Source organism: Chrysemys picta, chromosome 1 (genome assembly GCF_011386835.1).
Source record: "Chrysemys picta bellii isolate R12L10 chromosome 1, ASM1138683v2, whole genome shotgun sequence".
In the NCBI taxonomy this organism is placed as follows: domain Eukaryota; kingdom Metazoa; phylum Chordata; order Testudines; family Emydidae; genus Chrysemys; species Chrysemys picta.
In genome coordinates this window covers 208,067,136-208,088,321 of record NC_088791.1, presented here as the reverse complement: position 1 = coordinate 208,088,321, position 21,186 = coordinate 208,067,136, and the positions used below count along the sequence as shown (strand labels likewise).

The 21,186-nt window shown below is 38.4% G+C and overlaps 1 protein-coding gene across 30 annotated transcripts in view; it reads right to left on the bottom strand.

Moving 5' to 3' along the window:
* DMD (dystrophin) overlaps positions 1–21,186 on the bottom strand; it is a 2,010,563-nt gene that overhangs the window by 626,228 nt on the left and 1,363,149 nt on the right. For all 30 annotated transcript variants that reach the window (XM_065590838.1, XM_065590858.1, XM_065590878.1 and 27 more), the window contains one exon: positions 9,616–9,780. In XM_065590838.1, the coding sequence (XP_065446910.1) occupies positions 9,616–9,780 (165 nt within the window). The remainder of the gene's footprint in view (positions 1–9,615; positions 9,781–21,186) is intronic.

Here is a 21,186-nt window from a genome sequence, read left to right as displayed (position 1 = left end):
AACAAAAGTCGGTAAACAGCAAAACAACCTACCTCACACTCCTCCCCAAAGGCATTTTCTCCCAAACCCCAGTGTATATGGTATTAATGATGTGGAAAGCGGCAATAAAAACACTTAATAAATTAAAAAATAAATAAATATTATTGGGATTATAAGGAAAAAATAGTCAGAGAAAACACAGCAAAGGGGAAATGGAGTTGGTTAGTCTTCTGACATTTTGTTCTCAAGCTTCTGAAACAAATATTCTTTTTTGAGGTAATTAAACATCACTGCTTAATTTAACTACTTTAGGAACCATAATTTTTCCCAGCAGGTGAAGTTCACATAACTCAACAGACGAGTCAGCAGGAAAGTATTTACAGACCATAAATGCTAATGCTTTAACAACTAGCTTCAGATATTTTTCTAGAGCTCCACAAATTGTTAATAGCACTGCTGTTAATGCAGTGTATGGGTCTATAGCTGTATACTTGTAATAGTGCATTATTGGGAAATACCAAGTATATCAAATACATAATATGTCTACAACTGGAGTTGAATATACTAGGTGTAAAAGGTTATTAGAGGGCTTGCACATGTGCTGAAATCCAGTATATTTTATTGGGAAGTCTAAATTGAAATGATATGGGGATTTTCAACATGCCCATATTGTATGCCTACTTAATGCCCTTATTCACTAAAGCACTTTAGCACATACTTAATTTTATGAATGTAGTAGTTCCGTTGACTTGAATGGGATCTAAGCATATGCCTAAAGTTAACCACATCCTTAAATGAGTACTGCCAATTTCAAGCATTCAAAAATCAGGCCCATAAAAATCATGCTATTTTAAAAATAATACATTTATTTGCTTTCTGGTTTGAATTGGAACTGCATGCAGTAAAACTAATGGTGTAAATTTGAAGTAGACTTCTGCTGTGCTCAAAATGTAAGCCTATAATTAGCCTTTAGACACCTCAGCTTCAGTCTAAACAAAGTCAAACACCTATATGGGATTTCCAAAATTGGAGCTAAAGAGTATACATGGTCTGCAGAGAAATAAACCATTGCATTTAGCAATCCTACCTGGTGAATTTGAACATGCAACAACTTCTATTCCTTTACCAAAGATGCAAGAACAAATATTATACTTGTGAGGATTTATGTAATAAATATTTAGGCAAATTATGTGGCTTTAAGGACTTTGGGAAGTTTTTGATGCAGCTATCAGTGATGCTAACTTTATGCACTCCTGATCTATAGAACATACAACTTTTGTAGTGGATTTTTAAAATTTATATAACAAAGCCTTCAGATATTGATTAAATATAGCATCAACACATTATCTGTAAAACAATAAGGACAAATTGAAATATGTAATAATGTGCTATGACCTAAGTAATACTTTTTGGCTGACCATCAGAATTGAGTAACACACTGATGACAGAAAATTATCATTAGTTTCAGAGAAAAGGAGTACTTCACAAAATGTATGTAGCACTGTTCACACAATCCCACTTAGCACTGACAATAAAGGCAACATAAACCAGATGCAAAACTAAGGAGACCGAAAGTTAAAACTGGTATTTTCCCATCATCTTTTATGACGGGAACTATGTGTATTCTATAGTATCACTGTATCTCAGTATAGTATACTATTTCTATAGGATTTTTCTATGCAGCATTTGTTAATTTTAGTTTAGGAATCCACACCACTTTCAACTGGTTAAATATTATCAATATTATCCATTTGGCAGAATTCTTTGGAATGTTCAATTGTTTCAGCAAAGTCAAGAAATTCTGGTGCATTCCTCTCCTCTTCCATGTATCTAGACAAATATTTACAGATAGTAGTCTGTATTTTATTATTAATAATAATAAATAGAGATATCCCATCTCCTAGAACTGGAAGGGACATTGAAAGGTCATTGAGTCCAGCCCCCTGCCTTCACTAGTAGGACCAAGTACTGATTTTGCCCTAGATCCCCAAGTGGCCCCCTCAAGGATTGAACTCACAAGCCTGGGTTTAGCAGGCCAATGCTCAAACCACTGAGCTATCCCTCCCCACCTGAAATGAACTATCCGAAATGAACAGTGGGTTCCTCTCCCAACCAAAATACAGATCTAACAGCTGAACAGCTCATTGTGTATATGCACATAGCTTCTTTAGTCTTTATTGCATCTAGTGTTCAGCCTGTAGTAATCAAAATATTGTAGTTGGTATTCAGTGACTGTAATCATACCTATTACAACAGGGAACAGAGGAAAAAGGGGATTTGGGGAATTTTCACTGAGCATTTGCAGTTATATAAATTATTGTTCTTCCATTTCTAAGGAAAAACCTGCAGGGTAAAGGGTGTCATTTTTATTTACAGATTAGAGGAAGAGAAATCTTTCTACAGGGAAAAGAATTCTATGTAATATGCACACACACATTCAGATCAGAAAACCACTTTAATAATAACTGATCTTTAATCTGTGTTTTTTCATATCTTCTATTCCTAATGCTTTAAATTATAGTTCACAAATACACATTTAAATGCAGATGCATGTAGACAGTTTTAAGATTTTAAAAAGATACCAGCTTCGGCTGTTTGTGGGAAAAAGTTTACTAAAGTCAGTGAAGCTTATCTATTACTATAGATGGATTTTAATCCCTAGTGAAATCCTTATTCATTTATTAAATGGGAAATAAGTTAATTATTAAAACTAAATACTTAACATGTATTTGGAAACCTCTGTTTAAATCAGTGGTGTTAACTTATGGTCCGGGGACCAGTTGTGTTACTAAACCTGGCTGCCTTCTACAATAACAAAAATTTGTACACAACACAGCATATGTTAGCCATAAAAACTTGATGGCCTCATTTTACTGACCTGTCAAAGGCTATATTAATTATTCCTCAAATGTTAAGGGTAAAGTCTTTTCAAATTGATTTAGGTAGCCCTACACTGATTTTCAGTACGTGGGATTTATGGCTATGCCAAGATATATTTATTATGTATCATTTTATTTGTGACGAGAATTATCTTGACATACATATATTAAATTAAATAATAATATTTATTTTATGCTCATTACCTTGGTATTTGAGTGATTTATCATGGGAAGAATATTTATCAGAAGAAAATAGATGTTCATTATTCCCCGGGCCAAAGAAGGTGTAATGTCTGGAATCTACCACCATTCCTAGTGCAAGTGGGTCAAGCAGGTGGTTGTGGCAGAGGTGGGGTATTGTGACCTCTGCAACCGGAGTCAGCTAGGTTGCGGCTCCTGTTGCTGTTACTAGTATGCCAGATAGAGGTCTTGAGGTCGGGGATGGAATGACTATTTCTGCTTTCTGCGCCTCGGGGCCAGGATGTAGATTTTAAGGAACCAGAGTCTTTGAAAGAATGAGGGTCTCGTCTGTTTTCTCACTAAAGAGCTTTTGTGTGTCAAAAAAGGGGAAATACTCTTTGGTGGTTTGGACCTCCTTGGGGAACCTGGACGACTGCAGCCACCAATTCCTGTAGATCACGGTTGCCAAAGACCAAGAGGCAATGTTGGCCGCATCCACAACAACCTGGAGGCCCACCTTGGCCAGCAGTCTCCCCTTATCCAACAGCACTTGGAGCTGCTGTTCTTTGTCTCATGGTAGCTGGTCTTTGAACTCTGTTACTTTAATTTAATTGTGAAAATCATATTTCGCCAGCAGAGCAGATGTTGCGTGTCCTGGACTTCCTCCAATGGGATCCCGAGATCCATCGCCACCAACTAGAGTGGTTCTTGGTACTGGAAGTGGTCGTCCGGTGGGGAGCGTGAGGCAGGAATGAGCACCTTGTCTGGGGATGAAGAGGCAGCAGTTGGGACTGGCAGAACTTGTTCCACCTCTTCTTCCTCATTCTCATAAACATATGGCGCTGGAGGGTGAGTGGGGAATGGCCTATGAGAAGCCACCAATGGTGCCCCATGGCCCCGGTACAGATCCCAGGATGGCCAGTAGCATCAAAAATAATGGTCTTTGGCCATTGGTGGATTAGTAGGCCCTATGGATAACACCACCACACCAAAGGGATTGTAAACTGGGGGATATGGACTCTGAGGACAGTTCTGGAAATGGGAGCACTGACAGTTCCGAAGGGCCATGCTGTGGCAATGGGACATCTCGCCCCAGTGGTGGCAGCAATGATTCATTCACTGGAGAGGGGAGGAAGCAGGTGAGTGGAAGTGCAGAGAGAAACGGAGACCATGAGTATGGAAGGAGCAGCTCTTCTGTTGACAGAGTGGTTCCAGGCACCTGTGAGTGTGGGGAGTCATATGCGACAATCCTGAGGGTACAGGTGGTGTCAGCAGACCTGGTGGGGTATGTGGCAGATACACCAATGAGTACCGGGGCAGCCGACAGTACCACTGGTTGCACTTCCATTTTGCCTTATCCTTGATTCTGGTAAACGTAGGCAGCAGTCTGGTCGGCTCTACACATGACTTCTCACCCAATCTGGTGCAGCTTGGGGAGGAAACACTGCATTACTGAGCAGTCATGGATGGGGATCTGCTCTTATGCCTATGTCATACTTCTTCTCATGGCAGGGCTTGTCCAGCAGTCTTGGTACCATCGGATCTGGTGGCTGGGAGGTGCTTAGAGGAGCACTGACCATCAATGATGAGTGGTGCACCATTGGTTCTGGATCTGAATGCGCTCATGGGCATGTGGCCTCTTCCAATAAAAGCTTCCAGAGGTGAAGTTCTCGATCTTCCCACATTTTGGGCGGGAACGACTTACAAATAGCGCAGCGGGTAATGTGGGCCTCACCGAGGTATTACAGACAGCACTAGTGTTCATTGCTCACTGAAAATGAGAACAGGCAAGAGGCACAGTTCTTGAAGACAGGAACCTGGGGCATAGTCCCCAGGAGGCCAGAGTTCCCCCCAAATAGGGAGAAAAACGACACCATATATCTATGAGTAACTACAACTACATAACACAAAAAACTATCTACAACTATATACAAGGGAAACGGACAGGAAATCACTCTCTTAGCAAAGCTAAGAGCACAAAGGAATAGGGGTTCCAACTCTAGCCATGAGGCAGTAAGTCGGAAATGGAGCAGCATTTACCCGCACGGCCTATTATAGACTCAGCTGCAAACATGAGGGGGACACATGGGCGGGTCAATGGACAGTGCTAGGAAACCGTTCCCGCCCCGGTGCATGGTGCACATGAGCACCCTTTTGGAATCCATATAGGGATCACCACTCAAAGAAGAAGAATGATATTTCACTCATTAATGTTTATAAATATTAGAGTTTAAAACGAATAATTCCAAGAAATGTTTAATTGTGGATTATCAAAAATATTACATACTAGAAAATCAGAGCTCACATAATAACATTGCTGTACCCCTTATCTTGTTTACAGGCACAAAAAGGTTAAAAGAAAAAAAACCACAAAAAGGTTAAAAGAAAAAACCCCACAAAGTACAAACAAAATAGCAACAACAAAATGATGGCATATAGCATGCACATCACAGATCAGTTTTGGGTTCTGATTCAGTACAGGATTTAAACATATGCCTAATCCTAAACATATATTTCCCATAGACTGCAAGAGAATTACTCACTTGCTTAAAATTAAGCACATGCTTAAGTGCTTTTCTGAATTGGGGACTTAGTGCAGCCCTTAAGCCATTACTGTTTGTAATGGCCATTTTAAAAGGTTAACCTTGCTCAACATTACAGAATCTATAAAATGTTGTTTACATTTGGGTTGGGGCCAAGCAGTTGTGGGCTGTAAAACTATTTACCCTGATTATCTTCCACATACCTAATCACAATGTACGGATATTACCTGTTTTCTACTTTCCATTTTTTTTTTAGTTTTGTCCCTATGAAATTGTGTTTAATGATTTATCTTCTTAATTATATTTACTTTATTTCAGTTAATACTGTGTCCTGCCTTGAGAGCAGGGCACTGAACTAACCTATTCAGGTCCCTTTCAATCCTACACTTCTATAATTGTATGATTTTTTTCTATATTTTAAGAAAATAGTCAATTCCAAAACTTTCATTTTACATATACAAATATTATAATCCCTAAAATACCACATTTGGTTTCAATCCATTAAGATACAAAATCTTTAGTAAAGGGCTAGCTCAGTGCACTGAAGAAAGTGACAAACTAAGCAAAGCATAAATCTGTGTGCTTTAAAGACATTAAAACTCAATCTATTGACATAGACGAGGATTCAGATAAAAACCTATTATGTTTTATATGCCAATAATCATCTTTGTCAATGACCCTGTCCTATATCATCCACAATAAAAAGTAATAAAATTGTTCATGCCAACATTACTTATAAAATGAATTCTTTTATCCACAAACCAATACAATTTTAATAAAAATAAATGGCTGATAAGCCAGACAAACTGAATAAAAAAAAAATCAATGAAAATTGAACAGAAGGTTCACTATCCAGCACACAAATAGACCTATATGATCCATTTGCAATCTATTATACTTTATTCTACGTATCCTTAAATCATACATTAAAAGTCTTTTCCATCAGGCATGAAGGAAGAGATTTTCAGATACATCTATTTGGTCTTCCAACAATAGGTGCATAAACCAACCAACAAGCAACAAAACACAACAAAAGGAGTGCAGTAATAACCTACTAGTGCACACAGCCTCAGGTACACATCCACCAGTTGCCTTCTAATTTCCACCTGGGTTTACTTCTAGAAGCATATGGGATTTTAATTTAACATTTAAAGAAATCCTTTTAAAGTTTGATTTTAGGTTGGTGATGATGCTCTAAAACATGTCATTCCAAAGAAAAGTGCTTCATAATAGAAGGAGAAGAGAATTTAGTAGGAAAAAATATTTCAGCACCATTTCTTAACTGTCTTCTAGAGATTTATTGTTAATTTTCTAGTTTTGTGAGGTTCCCTGGACAATTCGGAGTCTTAATAATGCAATAAAACTACAATTATGTCATTTACATGGTGAGAGAAATATATACATTTGGTAAGGAGCTTACAATTTATGGGCCCAATACAGCACATGCACACGAGTAACTTTTCTCAGATGAGTAATGCCATCATTTTCAAAGTTGCTCACATGCATGTTTACAGGAACAAACAAACTTTGGCGGGAATGTGATGAAGTAGAGAATGAGGGAGCATTAGATAAGGTGGAGCTTGTGTGCACTGCATCACCGGGCTGCAGAGGGAAGCAGTGGTTTCCCTCTGAAGCACCCATCTGGAGATGCACTAGCAGGGGGACTTCAAAAATAAATTGTTGCTTCCCTTTCTGCTTGCCATTTGTGGCAAAGCTGCTCTTAGCAGAACATGTAGCTGGTTTAAGGCTCTCAATCAGTTTATACATAATGTTATAATCTAAAAGAAGCCCTTCTTATTGAACGGAAGTGTGTGTGTACACAACAAAAGGGAAGAGGCAGCTGTCATGGAGAGAGAGAAGCACCGTATATAAAACAGAAATAGATTAGGTATAAATAACTAGACCGGGAAAGAAGCAGATTGTTCTCTGGCAGAGAAATGGAAAAACAGCGAGGGTACTGGAGAGAGAAAGCTTAGGGACCAGCCTTTGCCACTTTTCATCCCCTCCCTACATTCAATTTTTATCTCACCCATTCAGCATTATAGGAATATTTTTTGTCTTTTTGTTTCAGAGCTCCATATGGAGAATGGCTATGACATCACAAAAGAAGCTCCATACAGCCAATCAGAATGTGGCTTTTCACAAACATTAAGAAAGCAATACTCTATTATAATTCAGAGCAATTTAGCCAATTTCCAATGAAATGCTTCTGGACAGTAATGGAGGCCATGGAAAAGAACATCAGAAAGGACACAATACAAATATAAAGCATAAAATCTGTTAAAATTACAGGAGATAAACACGGATTTTTTTTGCAGAAACATAAATACATTCTTTGCTCACTATATATATAAAGGCATTTGCAATTGAACTATTTTATATCTTTCGAAGACAGAATCAATGTTGTAACTGAACTCATTCTGTCAGTTATAGGACTTGAGATCAGCTGTTTTATATAAATCGATTGTGAGATTGTGTGTTTTGGTATAAAAGAAATAGAATTAAGCCAAATTAATAAACGGCTTCAACTCAACTCAATTATTTGGAAATAATTACAGTTTCACTTCATTCAAGGCAAAACAATAATTCTACTGTATTCTTAGAACAATTTTTTTGAAATGGTGTTTCACCAAACATTGTGTTTTGATACAAAACACAGCAACATCTAAGAAAATCTTCCACTTGACCATTAATCAAAGAGTGAGACAGATCCTCAGCTAGTGTAAACTCTTGAAACTCCATTGATTTCAATTGCCGACTTCAATGGCGTTAAACCAATTTTCACTAGCTGGGGATGTGTCTCAATCTATTTCACATACACATCCAAATGCTCCAGTGGTTCTCAAACTTTTCTATTGGTGACCCCTTTCACACAGCAAGCCCCTGAGTGCAACCCCCCCCTTATAAATTAAAAACATTTTTTATATATATATTTAACGCTATTATAAATGCTGGAGGTGAAGCAGGGTTTTGGGGTGACGACTGACAGCTCATGACCCCCACATAATAACCACGCAGTCCCGAAGGGGTCATGATCCCCAGTCCTACATGCAGAAACCATTTAGATGCAGTCCCAACAAACTGTATCATCGTAATATTTTTTTTAAATCTAATTTCTCTGACATCATTCATTCATCCTATTCAAACATATATTTTGTTTTACACATGATTACACATCAGGTGTCAGATTACAATACTATTGCTTGCATTGAGTAGTATTTTATTTCATAAGTAGGCCTAATGACTTCAATGAGGCTATTTGTAGAGTTAGATACTTTTCACTGTAAGTAAGAGTATCAAAACATGACCCTATATATGCTGAGTTATATCTAACCACAATACAGGACTTGAACTTACAAACCTTATCACCACATAAAATATTTATTCCTGAGTGTTATTTCACTGAAGATATTGGTACAGCACTAGTATTAACCACTGCTTACTCTAGTAATGGTTTGCAGAATCCAAGCCATACCATACATGATGTTTTATAACTACTTTAGATTTCTCAGAGCACAAATATTCAAGGTCCTTACTCTGGTATGAAAGAATAGGGTAAAAATATTCTCAAAGATAAAGCTGCCAGAGCTTTACATTTATCCTTTGCAATGATTTGTTCTAAACCTCGCATCTGCTGGTAAAAGAATAAGTAAATAAATAAAATGCATCAATGCATAGAATCTTTAATACGAGAGGTCTAGGGGACTATTCTCAACTTGTTTCATGAGACTTTATTGTTAACGTGAGCTGCACAGCTAATTCGCCTATCAGTGCACTGACAATTAACAGTATTTGAGTCATATTTCTTCTTTGGATTCTTAAGTAGAAAGTATTTATTACAATTTTATTTTTTTCATAACTCAGTGGAAAATGATGGCAAACCAAACAGATTGCACAAATTACACTGCCAATGTCACAAGAAATGTTTTGCTTTTTAGGAATAAGAGGGAAGGAGGGACAAAAAATCCACATTTCATTGTAGAGCTGACTTTCTATCAGTGAAAAATACAGAAATTTAAAAAAGAAAACATTACCTCAATATTGAAAGCTCCTAGTTGGCCCACTTGGTTGTGAAGTTCTAATTGATCCTTGACGGGAGATACCCACAATATCAGCTGATTTAACTGTTGTTCAAACTGGGTGAAATTATTTAGCAGATGCTCAATTTCTTTTTCTTTCTCCGGTAGATCTTTGGATACCTTAAAAATACCAGAAATTTGATTTGAAAGAGAAAAAAATAAGCTACATGTAGCAACATAATAGTGCACTTTTATATTGTTAAGAGAGCATAAATCATATGCACACACAGGGGGTGGGTGAGTTAAAGAAATAAATGCACATTTTAAAGGACTGTACTAAACAGTTGCATATATTTACCACAACACTCCCCCTGGAAAACAAGTGATGTCACATTTCTCATGTTTTCAGTTATTCAGATGTACACCTACTCCTGTGTGCTACATAAAGGAAGGTTGTTTTCTCAGGAGGTGAAACTGTTTCAGTATAAAACCTTTTACTTTGAGTATAATATTTTAATAATGAATATACAAATCTGAAAGGGGCTGGCAGTTCATCTAAGTTCAGATAAACATTCAAATGTCCAGATGCTAATTCAAACTATCTAAACCTCTTAAATCTGGAAATCTCATGAGAACATGTTTTCTTAAAAGATCCTTAGTTCTGCTCATTTCCAGTCAGGTTGGAATATGGAAGTACAGATAAAAAAGTACAAATACAAATAGAAAAATAATAAGGGGAATGTATATGTATTTACTTGTGCCTCTAGTCTGAGTTCTACTTGTTCAGTTTTTAGGCAAAGCCTCAGGCAGGTTCATATTTATCCACAGCGATTCTCAATAGCATCAGAAAGTAAGAGCTACTAGATCAGGGGAGGGCAAACTAAGGCCCCGCACACTCCCGTTGGCCAGGAACGGGGAACTGAAGCCAATGGGAGCTTGGGGGAAGGTACCCGCAAGCGAGGGTAGCGCACAGAGCCCTCTGCCCTTCCCTCCCCCGGGGGCTGAAGGGACGTAGTGCCGGTCGCTTCTGGAAGCAGCGTGAGTCCAGGGCAGACAGGTAGCCCACCTTAACCCTGCTGCGCATCGCTGCCAGCCCGGAGCCACTCCAGGTAAGTGGTGCCAGACCAGAGCCCACACCCCAAACCCCTCTTGCACCCTGCACCGCAACCCTCTGCCTTGAGCTCCCTCCCGCATCCTGCCCTGAGCCCCCTGCTGCACCCCGCAACCCTCCAGCACCCCAACTCCCTGCCCTGAGCCCCCTGCTGCACCCCGCAACCCTCCTGCACCCAATCCCCCTGCCCTGAGCCCCCGCCGCACTCCGCACCTTCCTGGCATCCCAACCCCCTGCCCTGAGCTCCCTCGTACACCTGCACCCCTCCTGCGCCCCAACCCCTTGCCCTGAGCCCCTTCCTGCACACTGTACCCCCCCACTCCCTCCCGCACCAATCCCCTGCCCCAGCCCTACATTCATGGTCCTGCATACAATTTCCCCACCCAGGTGTGGCCCTCAGGCCAAAACCTTTGCCCACCCCTGTACTAGATGGTATAGTACTAATCCACAACATAGAAGTGCTAGAAATTAAGACAAGAAGAAGATGGAAATAAAAATAGTAAAGAAAAAAATCACAGTTTTCTTCTTTCCAGCATCCTTTAAACCAATGCGGTGCTCACGTTGTATTAAAAAGGGTGGCAATTAATTATTCAACTTGGACAAAAAAAGTGGGTCTTCCCTGTGGCCCATGTTTCTAAGAGCAGGCTTTTACTAAAATGGCTCTTTTAAAAGTAGCAAAATGAGGGAAGCATCTGATAAACACAATATTCCTTTTGGAGTTACACTATATTAGTGGAAGCACTACTATGCTATTGGCTGACTACAAAAATGTTACTGATGCATACTACCTACTAATCTTTCATCTCCGTTATTTACATAACACAATAAATCTAAAACCATTAGAGACCAGAATGCAATGAAGGTTTCTATGAAAAACACAGCTGAGATAAAGGGAGGAAAATATGAATCTCGTGACAAATAACTTTCACTTTGTTTTTCCAAATAATAGTCCATTTGAAAATATAAATTAGACTAAATCAAAGGAATAACACTGTTATATATAGTTTATTTTAGAACATCAACAGGTTATTGTCATTCATATATTTCCCCAGTATGTTAAATGATTGTCACTGTTACTGTTTTTCCTTAATACTCTAACACAGTGGTTCACAACCTGTGGCACAATCAGCACACAGCTGTGGCCCAGGTAGATATACAGGTAGTATATATATAGTGTGGGTGTGGCCCAAATAACACAGAACGCTGCATATACGGCCCACAATGGTAAATAGGCTGAGAAACACTGCTCCAATATCTAATAAAATCTGACCAATAAGTCAAATCCCTTTTTGTTTTCTCTTAATCTTGTTAAGTATAATAAAATCACTTCCACTCATAGTACAGCATATATCCCCTGAGGTGAAGGAAAACAATTAAAAATGCATCCATTTCCCTTACGTGTTAATTCAATATCTATGCAGACGCTGGATTAATTTCACAGAAGATTAGCTTCATCTTTTTTACAACATTTGAATGTTAATCTGCAATGTTTAGAAACTTTAATATTAACATAAACAAGTTCAACAGAGATATTATTCTTGAAAGTAAACAAGTGATCAGAGACAGAGGTCCACTATATAAATCTGAGTCTACTCCTGAAAGGTTTAAACATAAACTAACTTCAAATCAACATTTATCAGGGGTGTTAAGGCAAGTGTGTTAAGAAGAAGAAAGGAAACATTAACGTGATGGTTTTCTTTTTCCAAAAAGAAGAGCATAGTTAGCTATATTCTTAGATATATTCAGCTTCTAACACCAAAATGTACAAATAATGCGTAAACTAAAACAATTAGGTTTTACGGTCCGCATTCTAAGTTATTGACACTGAAAATATAATTTACACAAAAAAGAGGACTTAATAAAAATGGGCTTTCAACCTTTCCAGACTACTGTAGTCCTTTCAAGGGTCTGATTTGTCTTGTGTACCCCCAAATTTCACCTCACTTAAAAGCTTACAAAATCAGACATAAAAATACAAAAGTGTCACAGCACACTATTAATGAAAAATTGCTTACTTTCTCATTTTTACCATGTAATTATAAAATAAATAAATTGGAATATAAATATTGTACTTACATTTAAGTGTATAATATACAGAGCAGTATAAACAAGTCCTTGTCTATGAAATTTTAGTTTGTACCAACTTCGCTAGTGCTTTTTATGTAGCCTGTAGTATAGGCAAATATCTAGATAAGTTGATTTATCCCCTGGAAGACCTCTGAGTATAGGTTTGCCAACTTTCTATTTGCAGAAAACCAAACCTCCTTACCCTGCCTCCTGCCCCGTCCCTTCTCCAAAGCCCTGCCACTCCTCACTCCATCCCCCCTCCCTCCGTATAGTTGCACCTCAGATATAGTTCCAAAAGTTCACGGTCTTCTATCTAAACAGAAGAATCCCTGGTGTTTTTGTTTTTTTCCTGCAGCCCCTGCAATCTATTGATTAGCATTTTGCTCAGACTGTAAATGGGTATCCACTATTAACAATACAGTACTCAATTTGCTCATGGACAGAGAGGGAGCATCTCTCTCCCCTCCTCTCTCCTCTCCCACCGCATAACAGGACTATATAAATAACCTTTTGATGACCTACTTTAACTTGCAGACCTAGTGAACATATTTTTTAGTACTTATATACATAACTCCTCACATATGTTCCATATATACATCTCAAAATGATTATGATGACCATCATGACTCAGGTTTTCATTAAAGGTGACATTCTTTGGTGGACTAATATGTAGATACCAGACCCAGGGGATTCCTGTAACCTTTATGTACCCCTGTGACCTCTGCCAGCTGACATCAGGAAGTCATGGGGGTCATACGGTGTTCACAAAAGAGTTGAATCCTGAGCTAAATACAGAAGCACTGTCATGGGATTATCTTTGTATGAAGAAAAACTAAATTTGTTAAATGGTTAATATTGTGAAAAAAATGAGATATTTTGTACGTAAGGTCCCATGTCAACTAATTTATTATGCAAACAAAAAAGTCATATCTATAATATGAGTTAACTTCTTAGATGAGGTCTTGAAAAACATCCAAGATTATTCTATAGATTCCTAACCCTAGGGCATGAGACCTATTACTTGACATAAAGAAACAAAGATGAGGACTCCAGTAATAGTTATCTTAAAAGTACCTGAGATTAGCAGGTTTTGACAGTATGTCAATAAATGTAACCCCTGTAAGATCCAAGGAAGGTGTTTTATGCTACCATATGAGAAACCCAAATTCTCTCTCTGTTGGGAGAAGTCTCAGGCAAGACTATTATGAAGTGAAAGCAATAGAAAAGGTTTGGGACCAGTTCAATACATTGTTTTTACCATAGCTAGTAGACACCAATCAAGAAAATGTCTGGTCAGCTAGAGGAAATTAGAAGCACTTCTACCAGCCAAGGGAGCAATGGGAGAAAACAAGCAAACTAGTTTTGATAGGGTTTGATAAATTTATTAAGGGAATTATATGATGAGGTTGTCTGAGATAGCAGGGGACTGGATTCAATGACATAGGAGGTGCCTTCTAATCCTATTCCAATATCAGTAGGCTGCTAAAAACCAACTGTATTGCTCTCCATGAATATGTATTAATATCCCGGAACACTGGCTTGACTGGCAGCAAATCAACAGAACATAGAAAGATGCACCTTTGTCTGCCTCCAAAGAAAAGTGGACCTGGCAGAAAGGTGGATTAAAGAAAGAGACTCTGACTTTAACATCAAAGAACCTTTGCAGTTTTGGCTGCATGTCTAAATATTAATTGTAAAACTTTAAATACTGAAATTTAGTACTTTAGTTGAAGAGTTAAGTTAGACTGATTGGCATCTTAAGTAATAGAATAATTTAAAAGATTTAAGCTCTAAACTGGCAAACAGTAGATGATGCTAATTTTATATAAACTGACCCAGGTTTTCACAAGATGTTCATTATTGTTGTAATCTTAAAATGCATATCATTTTGAAGTAATTTAATTTTACATTGCTGAATATTCATATTTTTTACTGACTGCATTAAGATACATTAAAAAAAATACCAGAAAAGTAATTAACATCTTTGGGAATATCAGAATGTTCTGAGAAGTTTGAATAAAATAACCTCAGCTCAAAAGTTTGAATCTTTATACAAATATTTTCATATCATCCCCCTTACAGAACTAAGAAGTAATCCCAAGGGCTGTTTCCAACCTTAGGTGTTAGATGACCTTTTATCCCTCAGAAAGAACTTAACTATCACTACAAGAGGTCCTTCCCCTTCCTTTTTCATTTAATGTAAAACCACTCACGCTATTGTGCTTTGAAACTTTTTTTTTGGCTGATTGTTCAGCTCAAAGATATTCCTCTGTACATTGCATACTGAGATGGAAGCAATGTGGAATGCAAAATCAGTGCTGTAGTCCAAGGCAGAAAAGGCAGTGACAAAGTGGAGCAGAAATCACTGCAGTTGCAATCTAGACAGTTAGGCTGGAGTGATACCGGAAGGCAAAAACAAATGAAAACGTGTAGCAGGCCCATAAGAAAACAGTTTAACCTAGGATTAAAAACACTAACTGTAACTGTATGGTTATTGCATGGTATTATTAAAGCATAGAGTACAGTTATGTGCACTAATTATGTATACCTTAACATGTTTGGCTTTCTTTTAAGTTTAACCTTAATTCAAAATTTCCTGGGTCTGTAGTGCTCATTTTGCCCTCAAAGTACTGATGCACTTACTGATCTTTTAGTATAATTCAAATGTTGGTAATGAAAAGAGTAGAATGATTCACCTGGCTCCAAAAACCCTCTCACGCTAGGTTGTCTCCCCCCCCCCATGTTAAAAAAAATTATTAGTAACCACATATTATATCTTACTTCAAATATGGTTATGTTATTAATATTACTGTAAAAGTTGTCACAAATTCATTATAAATGTGAATGAGAGGGGACAAAATAGTTCTAATTAAATGTAGATTCTTAAAAAGTACATTAGATACATCAACTGACATGATTTTTTACTTCACATTCTTTTATCTTAATTATGAACAGAGAGAAAACAGGTTCTAACTAAAACTATCATTTGACATAATAGCATAGTGTGAAATAGTCCACTGTCTCACAGAGGTTTGGCCATGGAAGGTGTCAGATTTAATTTTAAAAAAGACTAAAAATCTATCTTATGAAGAAAAGACTGTTTTGGATTACTTACAGTACAGTAGCTGCATCTTGCAACAAAATACTAAGAATTCTAGGCGCAGAAGTCATACCAACATTTCTTTGTTGTTGTTGCTGGATTTTTGTTTGTTTGTTTTTAAGTATCCTAAATTTTCACATAACCATGCAGGGTTCACGAAACATTAAGAATCTTAATGGGATAAGAGAGAGAGAGAAAATGTGTGTCTAGTAAAAGATTTATTGACCTATCTGACAATTAAGCAGTCAATGCATGTGGCTTCCCAGAAGAAGATGCATAGATGCAATATCTAATAATGATCAGATGCAAAGGTGAATGTAAAACAGAGAGAGGCCACAACTTTATTAATTTAATAATGGGGTGGGGAACTATCTGCCCCTTCCCTCTGACATTGCAGATATTGAACTAGGTCCAGTTTGAAGTTACAGAGCGCACACCATATAACCAATGAGTTGAGAAAGATCCTTGTAGGTCTAACCCCTAGGACTCAGCTCAGTTCTGAGTGTGCTCATTCTCTCCACCTCCCACAATGGGGGCAGAAGGTAGCAAGGCAGACCTCGGTCTGACAATTTTAGGTCTCCCCTTCTCTTTACAGGAACCCTATCCATATCATGGTTTCTTTTACCTCTGGGAGCTGATTCTTTAGCTTTTGCCTGCAGTAGACACTGGCCAAAAGTTGTGACAGACATTACTGTAACTTCCTAACAGTGAAATTCCTGAATTCTTTTAACCTAAGCACTGCAATGCTCTGAGGAAGCTGAAAAACTCTCTAGACTCCTACAAGTTTTGGGTCAATGGTAAAAAATTAGGGGCAGTAATCATGATGAGATGTCCCCCAGATGACTGGGAGGGCTTTACACTGAGTGGGGACATAAGAGAAACTCAAATCCCCTTGCTCCCACCTGGCTGGCCAATGGGAGACAGAGCAGTCCCTTGCTCTCCCGCAGGCATACACTGATGTCCATTTTGAGGCAGGAGAAGGGGCTCAGCTCCAATATGTCTGGGGACAGGGTCTCCCTGTGACAGACCCTACATACTGCTATAATAATTGTTGTACAATCTATACCTTGTGCGGTATCATTTGAAAACTCATAATTTGATAGTCAATATTGTCCTGATAAAATACATGTGGCAACACAAAATGTGAAGTTATAAAATTTCTCTGTATGATGCTGTTAATACTTGTTCCAGACTACAGTCCTCACCCAAGTAGAAGTTCGCAAACAGGTAAAGGAATGTGTGCTCTGCTTAATTTGCATTGAAGCAGTAAACAGAGTCGTCAAATAGGAAGGAGAGACAAAGGAAGTTCAAATAGGCGAAAAAAACAGCAGGGAATATTCTTTCACATAGACTCTTTGTCTCCTGCATCTTAGCTGGAAATGTTTTTTTTTCATGAGGGGGACTGAAACTATGAAAAGGAGGGACAAATACCCCAAGTGACCCCCTCTCTCTTCCTCTGTCCACCACATTCACGGCACCTGAAGCAACAAAGGAAGCTTTGCTGGATTCTGAGAGAAGTTTGTTCAGTAAGACTGCTGAAAGCATATGTTGGGAAAATGTGCTTGAATCTGATATAGTTTGTTAAGTTAGACACCACTAGGAGCGTTCTGGGGTCACCTGCTATATAACCCAGGCTGGTAAGAGCCAAGGTCTGGCTGGCCGGCTGCAGCACACAGAGACATAGCTGGGAGTGACTTGCATGCTGGCAGCTGTTTGTGAGCAGTCCAGACTGGAGGCTACAGCAGCAAAGCATTGTAAAGGGCAGGCCAGGTTAGAGGGCAGGTGTGACATAGCTACCCATTGGCCTGGATTGTACCCTGGTATGTCATAATGGTACCAACACTGTCAGCTACCTCCAGAGCGTACTGAGATTCCAACTATACTGAACCTCCTTTCTCTGAAAACATTGGGGTCATCCCTTAGCTTCTCACAAGTGCACTTGGCAACTACTAAAACCTCCCCTTTCCCCCAGTGGACAGCTATATAGTCTTTGCCTATCTGGTTAGAAGGCATGGGTGACACAGCTACTCATTAGTATGGATTGTACCTGGTATGTCAAACTCCCCTCTCCTTTTGAGAAGTTGGGTGTCCGCCTGCTGGCCCAAGAAAATTACCCCCACCTTACTAAAACAGGGCACTGTGCCATATGATGATACACTTTATCACATCTTCCACAGTGATATGGTGTCATCGGTATAGCACAGAATGATTTAATATAACCCCACCCATCAAATGTCTGAAACACACACAGCCTCTTTTACCCTGCAAGCAGAATTAGTACAGAGCAGTTCACTAGTTATGTTCATATCTGTCTCCCTTGTTGACAGTTGGGAATACCTTCCCAACCAATATGTATCAAACAAACAACATGAAGATTAAATTATGGTCTGATTGACATTAATGACAAAGTTCCAAATAACACAGCTGGGAGCAGGATTGATCCCCTGAATCAGAAACAAGTGTTCAATTTGAACTTTGCTTCATTTCTAACTATGTGGACATAGTAAACTATCCCTCTGGAGTATCGTTTTCTGAGGCTGAATAGTCAGGCATTTTGTTACTTTACATCTGTGAATTAGAGAAATTCCGTAGAAATAGTTTTAGCAGAGTGACAAGGCACTACATTACTAATCAGTGATATGCTAAACTTCCCCTCAATTAAAAAAAAAAGCAAACACAACCAACAAATGAACAAAATAACTTTTTCTGGCTCTGGTGAGACACAAACATTTGTTTTTGTCAAAGGGAGTTGTGTACATTTGACCAAGGACAGCATTTGGACATCAGATACAGGGGGTTCAATTAAAAATAATAAATAATACACAGAATACTTTATAATAAAATACATACACTGATGTCATTACTGCCAGCTTTGGAAATCAGCTGACACAGGCATTTAGTATTTTGTCAATTAAGAAGTACTAGACATATTTATATTCCCTCTGTGTAGATTTATACAAGTCAAGCAAAACCAGAACTTTTTAAAATTTTGTTCAATTTTTATATTGCTTCAGGCTAATTCCTCTGGTGCCCTCTGGCAGCTTTCTACTGAACTAGTTTAAATAGCTCCAGGAGAATTCCTCTTGCATATGCCCCCTAATTCCTAGTGTCATGTACTTCTTGCACACAGTTGGTTGCAGGGCTTCTACTAGCAAGTCAGACTCTTGTACTAGATATGTTCTAGCTATTGAGTTTCTTTTATAGAGAAACTAGAGATGTGTCTTCCATGAGATCCTTTAATGAACATCCAGGAATACTGTAGCCAGAAAAAAAAAGCAGTAAATGCTCAGAATATCCATAAATCCCAGTAATCCTCAATTGCTGGACAACCTCTGGGAGCTATGGTTAGTGGGTGCCTGCCAGACTTTTGTTTCCCTTCTCCCACTGAAGACTAAAGCAGTGTATAGCTTGGCTACTCCACAGAATCTGGATCTTCAGATTGAAATAAAAAATAAATGAAAAACAAACCACTTTTCTTTTAAAATGGTTACATTTCAAAACGTATTTCTGCATATGAAGATGTATAGTTTGCACTACTAATTATAAAAAAAATAACGTATTGTTTTCACTTAATGTATATGGATAATTCTGTTACTTATCTGCTCTACATAAAAAAGGGTCTCCCTTTTAAGGAAACAGTTATTATACAGAGATTTTTACAAGCAAGATGCCCCTTTCTCTAGCTAGCTATCTGAATAGCTCTTTGTAGGCTAACCATTATGTCTCAGTATCAGAGCGGAACATATAATTGGATCCTAAATGCTGCAAATCTGACAAACTTGATGGAGTACAAGTTTGAATAAAAAGAATGTAATATTCTTGATAGGTATGCTTATTCCAAAACAACTGCTGAGCTTCAGCAAGCATATGAAGTTTATTGAGACATTATAGATAAAACAACATAGTGCAGCATGCTAGTTTTATTTTACTGTTTAAACACTGAGGTACAGATGGGAGTTTGAATGTTTTGAGACAGTTAATCTTCTGAGGTATTTGGCTGTGTGATAGGTAGTATCTAATTCCCAAAGGTGCATACACATCACATGAAATAAATATAATAATATACTATGGCTGTCACACTAAAAGACAAGCATAGGAAATATTTTCTTGTTCCAGTAATGCTCGTTACAGGGGACGGATTTAACTATAAACTAATCTAATATACAGTATCTTTAAAACAACAGTAGTGCATTGTATGGGTGCTGACAGTCAATGCTTGTCAACAGAAATACCATAGATATTTCCTATTCTAAATAGGGGGAAACAAATGGTATCTTGCATCCTGATCCTGCAAACTATCCTGTGAGGGTGGGCCCTGATGTGCAGGTGCAGACATCTGCCTATATAAAGCACTTTGCAGGACCAGGGCCTTGGATACCATTTTATGGGAGACGAATGCCAGCTTTTTAACATTCACCATAATTTATGCACAGAAAAAGAGAAAATGTAACTCACTGGCCAAATTACTTTCCTTAGACAAGCGGGAACTAGGAGCAGCTTCCTTTTTGTCCCCCTTCCTCCCACTTCAGCTAAGTGATGCTATCAGGGAGAAAGATGGAAAGGAGTGAGACAGGAAGAGACATCTGCATCAGCTGCACTGCAGCCAACCTATGGCAGGGTTAGAATCAAAGCAGGCTTCTGTTGAGCCCAGAACTTGTGAAACATAGAAACTATCACAGGAACAGGTGTTACCATTTTCTGCCCCTAGCCCAAAATGGAGAAATTGTTCCTCACTCACGCGCCTACTTTCAGAAAAGTTTATTCCTATTAAAATGTGCTTTCCAGGCCACGTTGACTATCCCAGCAGGTCCTGGCATTTTATTTTAGGATACCAGGTAGGATTTTTCTCTACAAATTAACCACTGTGTTTCTTTCTCCTGTATGAGTGTCAAACAGCCTATCTTGTGGTATACACTATGGATGGGAAAAAAGGTATTTGCCATGAGAGTACATTTTTCCTTTCTGAATTAGATATACCAGAAGGTATTAACACACATCTTTATTTTACTATAAATATCAATCTTACTTTTAGGACTACTCACCTTGGCAAGCAATCCATAAAAGAAGGTTGTTTAGCTAAGGAAAATGGTCAAAGTTTAAGCAACCTGTAAGGTTTGGGGGCTTAGTCCCCTTTCCACTTCCCTCATGGAGGTTGCAGGTAGGGAGTCATGTCTTTCCATGGACTGGAAACAAACCTATTATTGGAGACTAATACCACTTTGTTCATGGGAGGGATTTATACTTTCCACATGGCCACTCATGCACTAATATGACTTGAGTGCCTTAGTCAGATGAACCAGGGCAGGGC